Source organism: Cryptotermes secundus, unplaced genomic scaffold, assembly GCF_002891405.2.
Source record: "Cryptotermes secundus unplaced genomic scaffold, Csec_1.0 scaffold674, whole genome shotgun sequence".
Lineage (NCBI taxonomy): Eukaryota > Metazoa > Arthropoda > Insecta > Blattodea > Kalotermitidae > Cryptotermes > Cryptotermes secundus.
The window spans coordinates 209,355-226,418 of record NW_019718623.1 but is presented as its reverse complement, the minus strand read 5'-3'; the positions used below and the strand labels follow the sequence as shown (position 1 = coordinate 226,418).

At 36.5% G+C, this 17,064-nt stretch overlaps 1 protein-coding gene across 2 annotated transcripts in view; it reads left to right on the top strand.

Annotated features, from left to right (window-relative positions):
* LOC111862332 (serine proteinase stubble) overlaps positions 1-12,132 on the top strand; it is a 58,402-nt gene extending 46,270 nt beyond the window's left edge. For both annotated transcript variants that reach the window (XM_033750707.1, XM_023847633.2), the window contains 5 exons: positions 1,520-1,697; positions 2,114-2,213; positions 5,254-5,422; positions 6,385-6,542; positions 10,236-12,132. In XM_033750707.1, coding sequence (XP_033606598.1) covers positions 1,520-1,697; positions 2,114-2,213; positions 5,254-5,422; positions 6,385-6,542; positions 10,236-10,391 — 761 coding nt within the window. In that variant the 3' untranslated portion in view covers positions 10,392-12,132. The remainder of the gene's footprint in view (positions 1-1,519; positions 1,698-2,113; positions 2,214-5,253; positions 5,423-6,384; positions 6,543-10,235) is intronic.
* The last annotated feature ends 4,932 nt before the right edge of the window (positions 12,133-17,064 follow it).

Sequence of the window (17,064 nt, the reverse complement as noted above, 5' to 3'; positions counted from 1 at the left end):
CAGCAAAGTTTATTTTATATTACCAATTACAAACTCTATTACGGGCAGAAGTACTTGGTGTTTCTTAAAAATATATATTGTTCGTAGCACAAAGAGGGTTAATGTATGGAATCTAAAAGTTCATTTTTTTTTGTGTCATAATGGTAACAACAGTGATAATGATAATGATGATAGTGATACTACTACTACTACTACTACTACTACTACTACTACTATCACCACCGACAACAACAACAATCACTTAATATTATTCTATAAAATTCAAATTCCGATAGAAGCTGTTGCCAGTTAATATCCTGGTCAATAAATTCCCCAATGCTATGAAGCCGAATGTTCATCTCATCACCACAAAAACCTGCCACCAAACCTGTCTCGATTCACTTAAATTCGCAATATATATTTGTAAAACAAATTTTAATATCAATCTTCTAATGCATTCCTAAATTTTGAAAGTGGTCTTTTCACATGATAGTTTCCAATAAAAATTTTGTTTTCCCACTATCTGTGCTAGATATATCTTTCAGTATTTATGTGCGTGATTACTCAGGCTACATTCAACTGTAGCCATCAATGAATCGGTGTAACCTTCTTGCACCTACTTCAGTCCAAGGCCAGAAACTACAAATGAAATTATATTAAATAAACAAACACATTTATAAAATACTGATTCTAATGGAAATGGCAGCCTACGAGGAAACCATCCTTTGAAGTTCTTGTTTCAGTTTGTAAAAATGTGTCTTCCCATCCCTCTGCCATGCCATTCACGTTCTGATACTATTATGACACAAGTTGGCTCACGCGGTAATGCGTCTGATTTTTATTGAAGAGGTGTCTGATTTGAATCGCTGTCAGGAGAGTGACTCATCAGGCTGAGTTTCTTAATGATTTCCTCAGCACTTCTAGCAAAGTGTCAGGATAGTTCTTTAAATTAAATCATGACCACTTTCTTCCACACCCTTTCCTATTCATTATTCACTACAATCTCATTTTACACCATATAGTTTTAATTACTGACAGTGTCCTTAAATAAGCTGAAAATAAACTGATATAAATAGATCACTTACTTTAAATGCCCATTATATTATGCAGTTCATTATGTTAAACAGAACAGAGATCGTTTTATTTTACTATATTCTTTTTATTTCATGCATTCTGTTGTGTTATAATATACAACTTCTTTATTACAACTGTCACAACACAACTAATCTTGATATTAGTTGTGTTGTGAAGGTTGTAATAAAGAAGTTGTTTACTATATTCTATTGCATTAAGCATGGCAAAAGTTTATATCATATAATGACCCCGGGCTTTCCACTTGGAATACTTTGGTTTAAGACATTTAGCCAAATAGAACTGTCATTAAGGAATACATGAAATATGATATACATTTCATCCCAGGTTAAGGTGACTTAAGTTTTTCACAGACCTGCTATCTATTTCTGCAGAGCAGAGTATTACATCTCTGAATTTGTGCAAATGTAGATGGAGCTGCATGGTAATTGAAAATGACCTGTTTCAGCTTGTGGAGAATTGTATACAAGAAGTAATCGCATCGTGGGTGGACACAGTTCTAACTTTGGTAGCCATCCATGGCAAGTAGCACTCATCAAGACAGGTTTCCTATCCAAAAAACTATCCTGTGGGGGGGCTTTGCTCAACAACAGGTGGATTGTAACAGCTGCCCATTGTGTGGCCACGTAAGTAATGAAAACACTAAGACCAAATTCAAAATAGGGTAATTTTGGTCTGCATGGTTATTGAACACACAAAAATAACGGAATTAATTAAAAAATCAACAAACAAAACCTAGTTTTATTGTTAACATTCACACATAGTCATTTCCATTAATGTGAATATGAACCCTGTATAATGAGACTGTTTTACAATTAATGACCATCAGTTCCAGATTCCTTCATGATCCCTTAACATAAACACATGAACTTTTCTTAATCAATATAGTTTTCATAGATTTTGTTACTGTCTGGCAACCTTCACCAAATCCCACTTGTCATTCAGTTAATATGCTTCTTATATGTGCTATGTTAGGTTTACCTGCACACTGCAAACGTAGACATGCATTTTATGGTCACTGTGAATACTGTGGTCTTTGCAGCACCACTAACAGCAACCTGAGGGTGCGCCTTGGGGAGTGGGATGTGAGAGACCAGTCAGAGAGACTCCACCACGAAGAGTTTGGTGTGGAACGAAAAGAGGTAAGTCTTCTTTCTGTGGGTCATTTAACAGCACTCTTAGTATCTAGAAAATGTAATGCTGGATAACAGGATGACTGATGAATAGGAAGAGATTTGGAGGGAAGCAGTTGCAGCCTAATCCGAATACTATCCCAGCTTCTATCTGTGGGAGAATGAGTAAAACCAGTCACACCTCAGTCATGATAGTAAATGTTCCATCTTAGACTCAAACAGAGAACCTCCTGAATACAAATCTAGGATGTTACTTCTAAACCAACCTGATCATGCAGTCTTCTTGAAATGAAAGAATTAGTTCAGAATGATGCACAAGCTAACTAACCAAATTTATAGTACATATATATTGTGTGATCTCTGATTACATATTACATAGTTTAATGCCCTATTACTAAACACTGACTTAGCCACCATAAACAAATAACATTATACTGAGGCCTCAAAAACAAGTCCCATATATGGCAGGGATGACAACACTCAATGGTTCTTCCTTTCTGTTTACAGTTATATTCCCCTCCAGCCCCCGCTAGCATATGTCCACTGGCTCTTGTCACCAGGAAAGGTTTTGTCACGATTATCACTACCAACATTCCAATGAACAGAATGGCTACATGACTAGGAAAGGAATTTAGGGATGTATGCTGGAGGGAGAAGTATAACAACCAAAGGGAAGTGTGGAGGAGATCAGTCCAAGGGATTTCATTGAATACTAGTAAATAAATAGTAAATGGTGCAGGGTTTTTTCAAAGACCTATCAGATGGTACCATTTGTAACTTACCACTCATATTTTGGTACTGATATTTCAGCATCAGAAATCACAGTGGTATAATGAAATTGTTTAATTGTGACCATTGAGCTCTAGCTGCACAGGACATTTCATGAAGTATATACTCACAAAGTATTTCCTGTGATCTGGCATCTATTTACTAATAGCTTCATGTAAGAAGAGTTCAGAATTGTGATATTTTGCCAAACATTGTCACATGTAGGGTGGTACACATGACGAGAATGATGAGTTCTATTTCGGATGATTGGATCTATTAGCACTTTGATTACAATCTTTCTTAATTGCATTTAAATACAGGCAATACAGCTCTCTTGCTGATTTACACACTTTCCAGATCACCATTTCACACACACACTAGGATTCTCAGTTTTCACTAGTCATTCCTGGCATCGGATCTCAACACAGAAATTATAACAGTCTCACTGGAGTACACACTCCAAGTATTACACATAAACAAAGTCTTCAGATCACAAGTTAAATCCTGTAAGGCAGACCTCCTGTATTCTTCTGTACTCCTGGTTCCAATATGCTCTGTTCATGTGCTTCTGCTACAACATTTCTTCATCTATGATGAACTCAGAACTCAGGACTCTGTCACACACACTCACTGTCACTTCTAGTCAAAGTCAAAGTCACATTGCAACTGACAGTCAGTCAGTCAGTCAGTCAGTCAGTCAGTCAGTAGGTCTTGGTGTCGAGCCCCACCAGTTATTTATTACTGCTTNAGTCAAAGTCAAAGTCACATTGCAACTGACAGTCAGTCAGTCAGTAGGTCTCGGTGTCGAGCCCCACCAGTTATTTTTTACTGCTTGACAGTTATGGTCTTGTTTCTGTGGGGTGCCCTCTCTGATGAGAGGACAGGTCTGTCTTTTGCCAGCGCCTTCTTTCTTGGGTCTGAGTCCCTTTTGACTTGCAGCCATATTTTACTGTCCCAAATTTGAGATTTCCCATTTTATCGCCTCCTACAACTCACAGGTTCAGGGTGAAGGCATCTGACCTCACCTACACATGGGTGGTCACTTCTAGTTCCAATTCGACCTTCTTATATAGCTGCACCACGGACCCAACGGAAAACACAGCCTCTATTGTTGTAGAGGCTTATTTACCTCGCCATTGTATAGCAACAGTCATGGCGTAGACCCCATAGAAAAGAATCTACCTACTGCTGAGGTTATTTACTGAGCCGTTGCTTGGCAATATTAAAGTAATGACTTCTTATGAAAACTGTGCTAAATAAACAAGATGAAATTGTGTACAGCCAAACAAAAAAGTGTCCAGTCAAAGATTTACTGGAATCATACAATTTAGCTCTCTTTTATATTATTTCTTCCTTTCCATACATGCCCCAGGAGTCTGCAATATATTTTATTCACATGCAAGAGCCCTTTGCCTAGATTACTGGAGTAAGATCTAAATCTATTCAGTTGTGAGCATTTCTTAAAATATATAAAATATTACTAGAGAGTAAATTATAAATTTTATGTTTGTTATACACCTCGCATGTAAGGCACATTAGAATGTGCCTTGTGCCACCACAGCATCACATTTAATTTTGGTTTTGAATGGATGACATGGAGGGTGGCTGTGAAGTACACAATACATACACAAAGAGTGGCCAAAAAGGGACAATCCTTGGAAGTTGAGTGTAGTGCTAACACTCTTCAGTGCAAAATATTCTGTATTACAATACTTTCACAAAGGTCTCAAGGTTTGATAGATTTGCTCGAACTATCTAGGAACATTTGAACTGTATGACAGAATTTGGAATGATAGAAATTATTAAGGATGGGTGCTTGCAAGTCATTAGGTACTGAAGCATTGAAGTGGAATTTGTGAATATTAGAAATATAAAAGGTTAAGTTGTCTGTATTCACAGGCTTACTGCAACAATAATCACTATTTAAGACTGAAATGTTAAGGAAAAAACCAGCATTAAAGAAACAAGCACAACAGGTATTCAAGTTAGAACATAAAAGAAGAATAATAAAAATGTAAGCAAGAGTATCAGGTTATAGTGGTCTGTGGTTATGTGAAAGTTTTGTCAACAGATGTGTTTATTATAAAAATAAACAAGTTAGCTCAAGCAATAAACTATGAATAATTAAATACATAACACAAAATTCTTCAGTATAAATTATAGTTTTATAAGGAGTTAGTTTATATCAAATTTAGAATATCTTCATTTCCTTATTTCTTACTTTAATGTTGTGCCTAATTTATATTAAAGAGTTTGCTTCCTGACACTGTTTTTGCTACAGGTGCACCCCCAGTACAGTCCCACAGACTTCCGCAATGATGTTGCCCTTGTGAAACTGGACAAGGCAGTGGTTTTCAAGCCGCACATCATCCCTGTGTGCTTGCCTGACACCAGCGTGAAGCTTGTGGGCAAGACTGCCACGGTAGCAGGCTGGGGCAGGACTCGCCATGGTGAGTCAACTCAGTTTGTTTCAACCTGTAAATACACTTCATTACTTTTCCTGAGTAAAAATTGGAATTGAGTTACAGCATTTGTGAGAGATTAGAAGTTTCATTAAAGAATCAAGAAATACAGTAACACTGTGGATTTGTTGCACAAAACATGCACTTGTAATGAATATGAAAACAAAGTTCACACAGTATATCTCCATTCCTGCTCATATTTCATATGCCTCCCAGTTTAGGGAGGTTTGTATTGTATGCAAAAATATCCGCTGTCTGCATCACTCTGATTTTCACCTCTTTTGAGCACAACCCTATGGGCCATCACAGCCTCGTACAGGGATGGCTTTACTTAGTTTACTTACTTTATGTGTATTTCATTTAATCAGTCAACAGGATGTGATCATGAGTATGTCTGTCTACCTGCCTGTCTGCCTGTCTATCAGTCTGTCTGTATGTTTCTTCCCACAAACAACTGGAGTGATTTTGTCTGGTTTCGGTCCAATAAAATTTCTATATGATGCTTAAAACAGATTACTGGTTTTCTAAAAAATTCGTACATGTACATATATGCTACATGTCCCATCCATTTCTTCTTCCTTATTTAAGTATGTTAACAGTATAAAGTACAAATCATGAAGTTCTTCATAATGTTACTTTCACCATCCTCTTCTTATTTCCTATTTTGCTATGTGTTACATTAAATCCAGGGGAAAAATAAGGGGGCATCTGGTGAACTCAGTGTACAGACCAATATTACTTCATGTCTACTTCAAATATATAGCTGAGAAACCAGTACTGGGCTAAATTTCTTCAGGGTTTTTCTGTGTCAGTTCTCAGCAATTTCCCAATTTCAAATTGTTATCATCCTCAGCATGAAGAACAGTACTGTTAAATAACCTACGAGATCTTCTTCAAAATGGACATATATGTGTTTTTACAGAAAGCTACTAACTTTAACATACTTATAGGGGTGTCAACTGTACCAACTGTACTACAAGAGGTGGATGTTGAGGTGATATCCAACGATCGATGTCAACGCTGGTTTCGAGCTGCTGGTCGGCGGGAAACAATACATGACGTATTCCTGTGTGCAGGCTTTAAGGAAGGTGGTAGAGACAGCTGTCAGGTGAATTCCCCTTTCCTGTTTCCTGCTTTTCTGTCACTTACAGATGTAGTGTTACCAAACTGGAATTATAAACTCAAGTTCACTATCTTTATTTCATATTCTAAACAAACATCATTAATAAAAGCTTCTTATTTCTCAAAGACCTATCACACTATAATATATCAGGACTCTCTGTCACACAGCCATGGTGTTACTCCATCCTTACAAGTATACATGCCTGCCATTTGGGGTGTACTTTTACAGGTAGACAATTAGGTGTGAAACTCTGGTAGCTTACAATGGCATGACATCCTTACTGAGCTTTGTGAAAACCATCAATTGAATTAAATTATTTATATACATGCTAACACACATGACCATGATGATGGTATACATTTACCATAAGGGAAGATGGCCTAAGATCATAGTCCTTGCAGGCAGTGCTCCTCTTTTCTCTTACTAGGTCGGAGATAATTTAGGACTTATATAAGTTGAAAATTATACATAATTTATAATTTCAATCTTTAATTGCCATAAGGGATATTCTGTTGCTGGAGGTGAAATGTTATACAATGAAAGTTAAATAGACAACGTGAGAGGAAGCGAGTGAACATGAATTTGAGAGAAGTAAACAAAGTTTTCAAGCTACTTGACCCAAAGACACCTGCAAATGAATACACTTATTTCATATTGTTTACTTATGGAGAAGTTAAACACTTGCTATTTTCTAATCCTATGATACAGACAATTTTCTCTGTGTGCGAGCATGTGTGTATGTTGTTTGACAAGTTTTATATTCAGTGCCAGTTGCACACTTATGAATACTCTGAAACGCTGATGTATGTATGTATGTATATATGTACCCATAATATTCTGAATGACTTCCTGTGACACAATATTGTTAATGACTGATGTACAATGTTTTGATTGCATGTTTAAGCGCTCTTCCAGCTCAAGTACTTGAAAAGAATTCTGGAAAAAAAATATTGTTCCTTACTTTGAAATGCAGAAACTACAAATGATTCATTCCACTTCAAAACACTATATGTTCCAAAACATTATACATATAAATATGACTGATACATGAAAAGAACCGCAAACTCACCAAGATTGCATTGTGATACATCAGTTGGCAGCATTAGTGCAGTGCCTCACAAAATGGCGACAAGCCGGAGAGGAGTTTCTGTGTGTCTTAATATACGAGATGTTAGTCTGTTATTGCAGTGCAGCATGCATTCAGAGCAAAGTACAGAAAAGAACTACCATGTAAACAGAGCATTCTGAGGTGGTGTCAGCGGTTTAAGGATACTGGTTGTCTGTGTAAACGGAAAAGCACAGGGCGACACATATGGTGTTTTGAAATGGAATGAATCATTTGTAGTAACCCTGTATTTGTTCTTCAGTCCACCAATTGCTTCACAATCATCCTCACCTATCATCTGGGCTGGTACAATAGGCCAGAGGTGGCCGCAGTACAATGGACTTAATCCCACCCCACTAGCAATAAAAAAACCCTGCATTTTCGTCTTGTACCTTACTGACATTTGTTTGAAGTTTAAAAAATTCCTAATGCCTCAGTAAGTCATATGGTATATGGGTGCATTGCAACTGTCACATATTTTTATAGTTGTTTGCTAGTTGTTGTAACATTAATTGATTAAAAATTACATTTGCATGTGTGATATTATAGGATAATATCTAGGCTTACAGTACAAATGGAACCAGCTAAAATTGCTTTGATTTATCTATAAAATATGTGTACATACTGTCACAAATTTTCAAGGACATACAAACTTAGATAAAATTATGGTCTCCTTGCATGCTCTGTGTCTACCCATTACAGTTCTTTGATATCTAGCAATAGCATCTTCTTGTTAAAGAATTTTTCTTATACTGCAACAATTCTGCATTTTTCATTAAAAAATTCTGCTGCCAGTTGTATTGTTTTCTAACACACAAATTCCATATCATATAGAAAACAATTACAGTTATTTATGTGTGCAAACTAACAAGATTTCCTACAATTATCGAGTCTCTGGACAATATACATTATCTTGTTTTTTTATTTAAAACAACGTTTTGGAGACTGGATTCTGTCTCCAAGACGTTGTGTTTTAGATAAAAACAGGACAATGGATAACGTTCAAGAACTCTATAATTGTATTAACACACTATTGTCATGGACTTTTAGATCTTATTAAAATAGTTTTCATTGATCCAAAACCAGATGAGTTGTTGCAGTTAAGTGTTAAGAGAAGGCAGATATTATTATATGTTGTCAAAAAGTAAAGACCATTTAATTTTTTTTATTGCTAGTGGGGTGGGACTAAGTCCCTTGTACTGCAGCCACTTCTGCCCTATTGTACCAGCCTCGGATGATAGGTGAGGGTAATTGTGGAGCAATTGGTGGAATGAAGATTGGCAGGGGAAACCAAAGTACTCAGAGAAAACCTGCCCCAGCGCCACTTTGTCCATCACAAATCCCACTTGACCAGACCTGGGATCGAACCCAGGCCACTGCAGTGGGAAGCCAGCGACTAACTGCTTGAGCCTGCCATTTTAATTTACACTGAAGTGATACTGGTAGAAGTGAAAGAAAGTAATTTTGCTTGTAAACAATGTTAACCTTCCCTCAATTGCATCCAGTTGATTTTTACTGTCTTTCAAATGGTGTTATTGCTGTAATATTTTTAACATAGGTGCTCCAGTAATAGAATTTACTCAGAAAAAATCATGATATGATCCAGCTTGTGGTCCAAGAATGTGAAAACTAGTAAATTTATCAAAAAATTACATTACAGTATGGTGATAACTGTATGAAAAAGAGAGGGTGCAAAGATCAAAGAGAGTATGGATGAGCATCGTTGATGATTTACGTTCTGGGCAATAATCAACTCTAGCATCTGTTTTGGTTAAGGAGCAGGTCAGCTCAGTCCAGTCAGAACAACTGAAAACACAGCAGTGATGAAATTGGATCCAAAATGAACATCGAAGGAAGCAGGACAACACTGAATTATGCTCCACCAGAAATACTGTATTCTGACAGAATCAGGAAATTTGTAGAACATTTAACCAAATGCATTGGAAATCAGACTAGTTACAGAGAAAGATCAAATATGATTAGCTTTTTTCATTCATCAGTAATCTGTCATATGATAGGTCCTCAATCTCTTCCAGCTCCTCCACTTAATGTGATCTAGAGCTTTCTCCCTCAAATAAAAATATCCTCTTCTGTCCCCAAAGTCATCCAGCATCTTCTTACATCTTTTTCCTCGTCTTCTGGTCGCATACATGGTATCTCTGTTTTTGGAAAGAGACTATCCAGGAAAAGTGATAATGTGGTAGTTTTTCCATTTGCTTTCCACATCGCAGTACAACAGCCGCTCAAACCACTCTGGTCACGCCTGTTGCTATACGAACTTGAACCATCTCGAACATCATTTGCTCTGTGCTTCAAGTCGCTGCTGATGACGCTGCTTCTGGCATCAGTTTTTGGTTTTTGGTGTATCTCTTTGTCTGATGCCTACTGTTTGATTATTTTGTCAAAGCTTGTAATAAAAATTTTCACTTTTTTTTATTAACATCACAGAATATTATCAAACACTAAAGATATTTTTATCATAAGATACTATGTGTTTTGAGCATGGTATCTGATTCGTAATTGATATATTAGTTTTCAGGTGTACATTTATTTACCTTAATTTCTACTTTTAGGGTGACTCTGGAGGACCATTGACAACAACAATGGATGGACACAAAGTTCTGATTGGACTAGTATCCTGGGGAATTGGTTGTGGGAGAGAACACCTACCAGGAGTATACACCAACATCCAGAAATTTGTACCATGGATAGATAAGGTCATGGTTTAACAGACGAAGATTATGAAAATTGTTCCAAAACTAAAGTCTGAAGCAGTAAGCGAATATTTCTGTAGTTTCTGCCTCAGTGGATTTTTTTCCATAAACCAAAGCATGCGCTGTAGGACAAACAGGGTTGTGCCATTTGAATACACCTAATGACGTGTCATATAATACTGAGCTTTATTCTATCTAAAGTTACTGAGTCTGTGTTTTATCAGCAAGTCCTTGTATGACATGTCAATTTTATTAAATTCAGAATGTTCCTTGAGGGAAGTTTAAAAATTCTCAAAAGGTTGGTAACAGTGACAGATTTATCATACCATAATTATGTTGGATACTATCCATTGTCTAAGGAATATTTAATACAAATGATGATGTGGGAGTTGATGCTGCTGTTATCTCAAGATAACTGGTTATTTATTCTAATGACATAAATTTTGTATTATTTTTATTTACAATATTAGTGACAGAAATAACTTCTAGCTGCCCTAGTGGTCTATTGACAAACATAAACACATAGTATTCAAAGAATTCTGGATTTTATCCTGATCAGTAATGTAAATATAAAATATAATCATAATAAAATAAAATTCACCTGAAGACAGGAATGGAGTAAACTCCTAAATGTCATGCATATTGAACCTCAGAAAATGGTTTTGTGAAGAGAAAATTGTTTGTTTATGGTTAAATTTAATGATATTATCTGTGACTCAAACTGCTCAATGTCAAATGACTCAAGGAAAGTGAACGATGATCAGGAAAGGACGCGAAAAGAATCAAGAGGTCACAATATAATTTAAAGCACTGCCATGTCATTCACCTGGGGTAGAGTGAAGAAAACCATAAAAACCTCAGTCAGGATAGTCAGTGTATTGGGTTGAGATTTGAATCAGGTATCTCCCTACTTCATATAAGAAGAGAACTGCTGAGTTTTCTGGTTCATCATTTGAAGAGACTTGTTAGAATTCACTGAATCCTGGATATCCTGTTGGATTATTGAATTTGTTACAAACAGCAGACAAGAAAATCACAGGAAGAGGGTCTGGGCTGTATGGGAGATATAAACACAACTGTTAACCTGTGATTCTTATGGATACAGTGGGCACTGGTGCCTGTCCACACAGCACATCCCAGTGTAAAAAGGTGGACCTGAAATACTCATGGACACAGTGGCCAAAGGTGCCTGTCCACACTTCACTTCAACATATCCTGAGGTGCAAATACAGACCTGTGATACTTCCAGACCACAGTGGACTAAGGTGGCAGTTCACATCCTGTGGTACAACTGTGGCTTTGTGGCACTTGTAGACACAGTAGCCAAAATTCTCATTCAACACAGCATATCCTTCAGTCACTGTCAAAGTTTTCAACACAATCTGCACCAGTCTAGATTTTTGTGTGAACATGAGCACGCGTGCGTGGGCATGTGTGTGTGTATGAGAAGGGGAGAGAGAGAGAGAGAGTATGCACATATGTGGAAACCTGCATTTTCATGCACCAACAGCATCCTCTGATGATGTTTCTAGTGTATCACAATGTTGTGTACCTGTCCTACCTTAGTACTGAATATCTTTTGAATTTTCTGCACGACAGGTTTATCACAGTAAGGCATGTAACTGCTGTGTCATTTTAATGTTGAACAACTGACACTCTTAACAAATAATATCTGATCATGCAGTCTATTTGAACACATCCTGTGAACATATTTCTTCTGAAGAAACTTCCTGTACAAATAAATGAATTGTCAATATGGAGTGTAACTCATTTAAGTCCATACTGTTGAATTTTTTCTGAATCATTCTAGTAACTTACCCCCCACTGCAGACAAGTTCTGATCCTCACACTTAATAGCTCATTCAATTCAGCATCAATCAGTAATAATAATATTGTAGAGACTATCCAAGTACTTGTGAAAAATACCTTCGTAAAACTTTGCTGGAATATGCAGGGAAGAAAGTGGATATAGACTGGATTACCCATTTTTTTCGCACTGGGGGTGGGGGGTGGGGGTGGAGTCCAGCTGGGTCCACTCGGCACGTCGGCCACTGATTGACCTGTTGTACCTGCCCCCGGGTGATCATGATGGAGAATTTAGTGCAATGAAGACTGGCAGGGGAAACCGAAGTACTCTGAGAAAACCTGCCCCAGCACCAATTTGTCCGCCACAAATCCCACTTGACCAGACTCGGGCTCGAACCTGGTATGCCGTGGTGGGAAGCAAGCGACTAACCACTTGAGCTATAGTGCGGCCTTTAGGATTACCCATAGTAGTGTTTGGTGAGATGACAGCATTACCTACGTTCCTTTACATTCCCTTCTGAAATCATTGTTACCCAACATTCTGAGGGACACTATCAGTGGTGCATTTAGAAGTGACCAAGTAACTTGTGGACCTACTGAAAAACTTAGTGATGTGTAAACATAAATACATATGCAAATATGTGGAGCTGAAAAGACAGGAATGCAAATAAATATATTTGAGCTGCAATGCTGCAAAGCATGTAGGCTGGATCACAGTTGACACTTCTACAGCAGTGAGTTCTCATTCACACCGCTCCAAGTATACAGATTATTTATGTGGATAATGATGGTTGTCTGTGGCTGATAGAAATATTTATCCTCCTCCAATATTTGTTTACATCTGCCTTACATCTTGCAATGTGTGCTCTGGCTGAAATGAAATAATTTCACCCAGGCCAAGGACACAAATTCCACCATAAATCACCAATGTATTACATAAAGGTAAATTCATGGCTTAATCCCTGACACATGTTAAATTTTCAGTTAGTGAGATGTATTTTTATTCCAGAATCTCTTGTGGAGAATTATTTCCAATTGCAACTTTTTCTTTTTTGATAATGGTCCACAGCATTCCATCCCTTAAATAAGAACTTCCTGACACAATCATGAAGGTGGTGATTGTAAAGAGACCTATCAAGTGTCCCTCATATGATCCTGTGATATGAGCACATCATCTTTGTGCACAGAATTGTGACAGAGACATGTAAAATTATGATTGATTGAAGCACATTCACATGAGCTTGTAACAGGCAGTGCTTGGGAACTGAGATTACTTGCTGTATCTATTGCCTATCTTTCACAAACACAGGACTGGGCTTTAACTGACTAGTAGCTCAGTGGTGTGTATAACAGGCATTTGTATTCATGAAGTCAAATTTTGACTGCTTTTGTTTCACTGCTCTGAGTTGGATCAAGAAATATACTGATATAGAAAATGAGCTACAATTTTCCGAGTAAGAATTGCTTTCCACTTTTCGTGTACTAAATTAATGCTCTAGAATTCTAGTGGGAGACTGAGAATGTTACTAATGTGAGAAATGTGCAGAAAACGTCAAACATTTTTATATTTTTAAAATAATAAATTACAAAATGAATTTCTTTCAGTCTTTGAGAAATTATATTCATTGTCAAATGTATCATGTTCAAAACTTTCTATTGCCAGTCTACAAGCGTAATATACATGTCTCAATATCATGTAGTAATATCTGAACAATATTTGAGGTTCTCATGGCAGTGACTATGGCGATTACTGTCTTCTGTAACATGACCCATGAAATCTGGTTGAGAGTTACTGACATAGCAGAGGAACCAGCTGCCTCCTTCCTTGGGATAAAAGTGTTTGTTCCCCTGAAATATCAGTAACTATCTACCAGATAATGCATTATCACTTCAAAGAAGAGAGTAATCTGCAATATATTTGAATTTGAATATCTGATGATAAAGAGCTGTCTTTTTAATCTCTTAATGTTAACTTATGAAATGCAGTATTTAGACAGCACTTTTTTGAATATATTATTTGTAATGGAAACAATGTTGAAGCACAGATGAGCAGTGAATTCAATGCTCATATTTGTGAAATTTTTTAATTTATAATTGTTAAAAATTTTAGCATTATGATATTTAATAAGGAAAATTTCTAACTACTTGCCTGAAACAATCTAAAATCTTATGAGTAACCAATGAGAGGGTTTTAGAAATTAATTTTACCCTTTTGAATAATATGAATGTGACAATATCAGTTACATACTGTTGTCTTAAAATTATCTATATTATTCCATCTAAATATCAGAAATATTTGCCAGTATGAAATTGTCACAAAACATTCTGGGAGAGCAAATCGTTACAAATATACATATGAAAATTAAGGTTCTAGTTTCTTCCATGATATGTATGCAGTCTTGTAGTGCACTCAATTTCACCTGTTACTTCACGACATGTTTCGGCAACATAGTGCCATCAACACTCGCAGCCAAAAAGGGAGCACACATCACAAGAAACGGTTTACACAGAATACAAGAAAAACGACCCCCATAGTGGAAGAACCATATGCGAGTTTTAATTAAGACACATAAGATGAATAATCTTAACAAGTTTTAGTGTATAAAAATTTATTATAGTTGACGAATATGTAATTTTTAAACACTTTTTAAATAATTTTACAAAAACATATAATGGCAAGCAATGCAATAGCTTAGCATAATTAAAACACCTGATGATGGCACTATGTGGCTGAAACATGTCGTGAAGTAACAGGCCACTGCATACATATCGTGGATGAAAATCAGTGCAACAGGACGCTAAAATACAACATTCTAGTTTCTTTATTTACTGCTTACGTTTATGAAGCCTGCAATTTTAAAGGTTTTCATTTCTTTCTTCAAGGAAAATTCTTTCACATGGGAACCTACAAGAGAAACAAGTTTTCTGAAAATTATCTAGCTTACTGACAGAAGTCTGAACAGATTTCTCAAAATTTTAATGTGATAAGACAGTCAGGATGTCACCAAACACCATGAAACCCTTTCAAGGTCCCAAGGCCAGTATTAGAAGTGGTGGTAGGGTTGTTTGGATATTTTTCATTTTGTTCTCCTTAGAAAATTGGTAGGAACAACACTGTCTCTGAGTACTACACAAAAAATATTAAAATATACCTATAACACAAATGAAACAACATGGCATTTAACATTCTTCATAAGAACATGAAGGCCTTTTGTTTGCTTCAAACAGATGTTATGCAAATTTTACCAAAAGAAGGTATTATATGTAGAACCCAGATAGTTTGCTAAAGTTTCAGTATACATCACACCTTACTCCCATACCATATCTCACCATGACTGGTGAAATCTGCAGAGACAGAATGTGTACCAACAGCCACACAATCAGTTTCACACAAATCTCCACAGAGACAATATTTGTAGCATACTAGGTACAAAATTAGACACATAAAAATCTCATGTACTCACACATGCGCGCATGCGCACATGCACACGCACACGCACACGCACACACACACACACACACACACATGCGCGCGCACGCACGCAAAACCATGACATGTAGTATACCAATGCAATTCTGTGTCACTCTCAATCTACAACATTTAACCACTGCAATCTTTACATTGTACAATTAATATATTGCTGTTGCATACCCAATACTTACCTTTCATATTCATTTGATCTATATCGTTGCAGCAACTAATTGCTTTTCACATCCTACATCTGCATTTCATCCCATTTTACAACATGATCTAGGCTAAAACAAATTTACAGTAATCATTATGTAAACATCGGCCAATGTACAGATTCAACAGTAGGCAGATAGAAAATGTAGTGAAATACCTGAAGATAGCCACTGCAGCCAAAACTTTAGTTAAATGAATATACAATTAGTTATTAATGTATGTTTGTTGTTTTGACAGAACTGCTGACAAATATATTACAACACTACATGATGCTCCACTAAAATATTCTTAATAACTAATTGGCCTTCTGCTGCATTTTCCAGGTACAGTCCAGTTGCTTTGGCAAAATATTTATTTATATCCAGTTTGTATCATGTTTTTTTCCAATTAGGTTATTCATCCTCAACTTAGCAATCTGTAATTCCAGACATTGGTTATAAACCTTCAATAAAGAGGATGACAGTGAAAGGTGCATTGAAAAATGCATGGAAATAAGATGTGATAAAATATTTTATGTACACAACCACAGTATGTGCCTGGAGAGAGGAAACACACAAAATCCCTCCAAATATCCAGTCTCTGGGTTAAGGATCAAGACTGGGATCTCTCGAATACAAAGAAAAAGAACAATATTTAGTAGGGGAAGTCAAAAAAGGAAGAGGATGGTGGAAAGGAAAAAAGAAAAGGGGAAGAAGATGATGCAGAGAGAGAAATAGGAGGTAGAGAAGAATCTAAGAAAATAACATATTTTTGTCCTCTTCACTCATATGTATTCATTATTCCACAGCAATGGACATTTCTGTAATGGCTCCAGTCAGTCCATACTGAAGTCAATTCTTTCACATTTTTAATTTTTACATGAATTTTGGGAAGATGTAAAAACAAGGAAATATACAGATTATCCAAAATCTTTCTTAGAAAACTACAATCTTCCTTGTCCTACATAACTGTATATGAGCGAAGAAGGGGAAATGAAAACATGATTACAGGTTATGCTTTATTTAATTTAAATAAATATATTTTGATCGTATTTAGATCCTTACAATAAATAAAATAAATTAACACCAGAAGTCATGGCTCCATCCACACAGCTCAAGAATTGTCATGGTTCATAAATAGCCTTTTCTTAGTAGCAGTAGCCTCAGATCTGTAGGTGACACCACCAAAACCACTTCATCACATTAATACTTGCAGTGT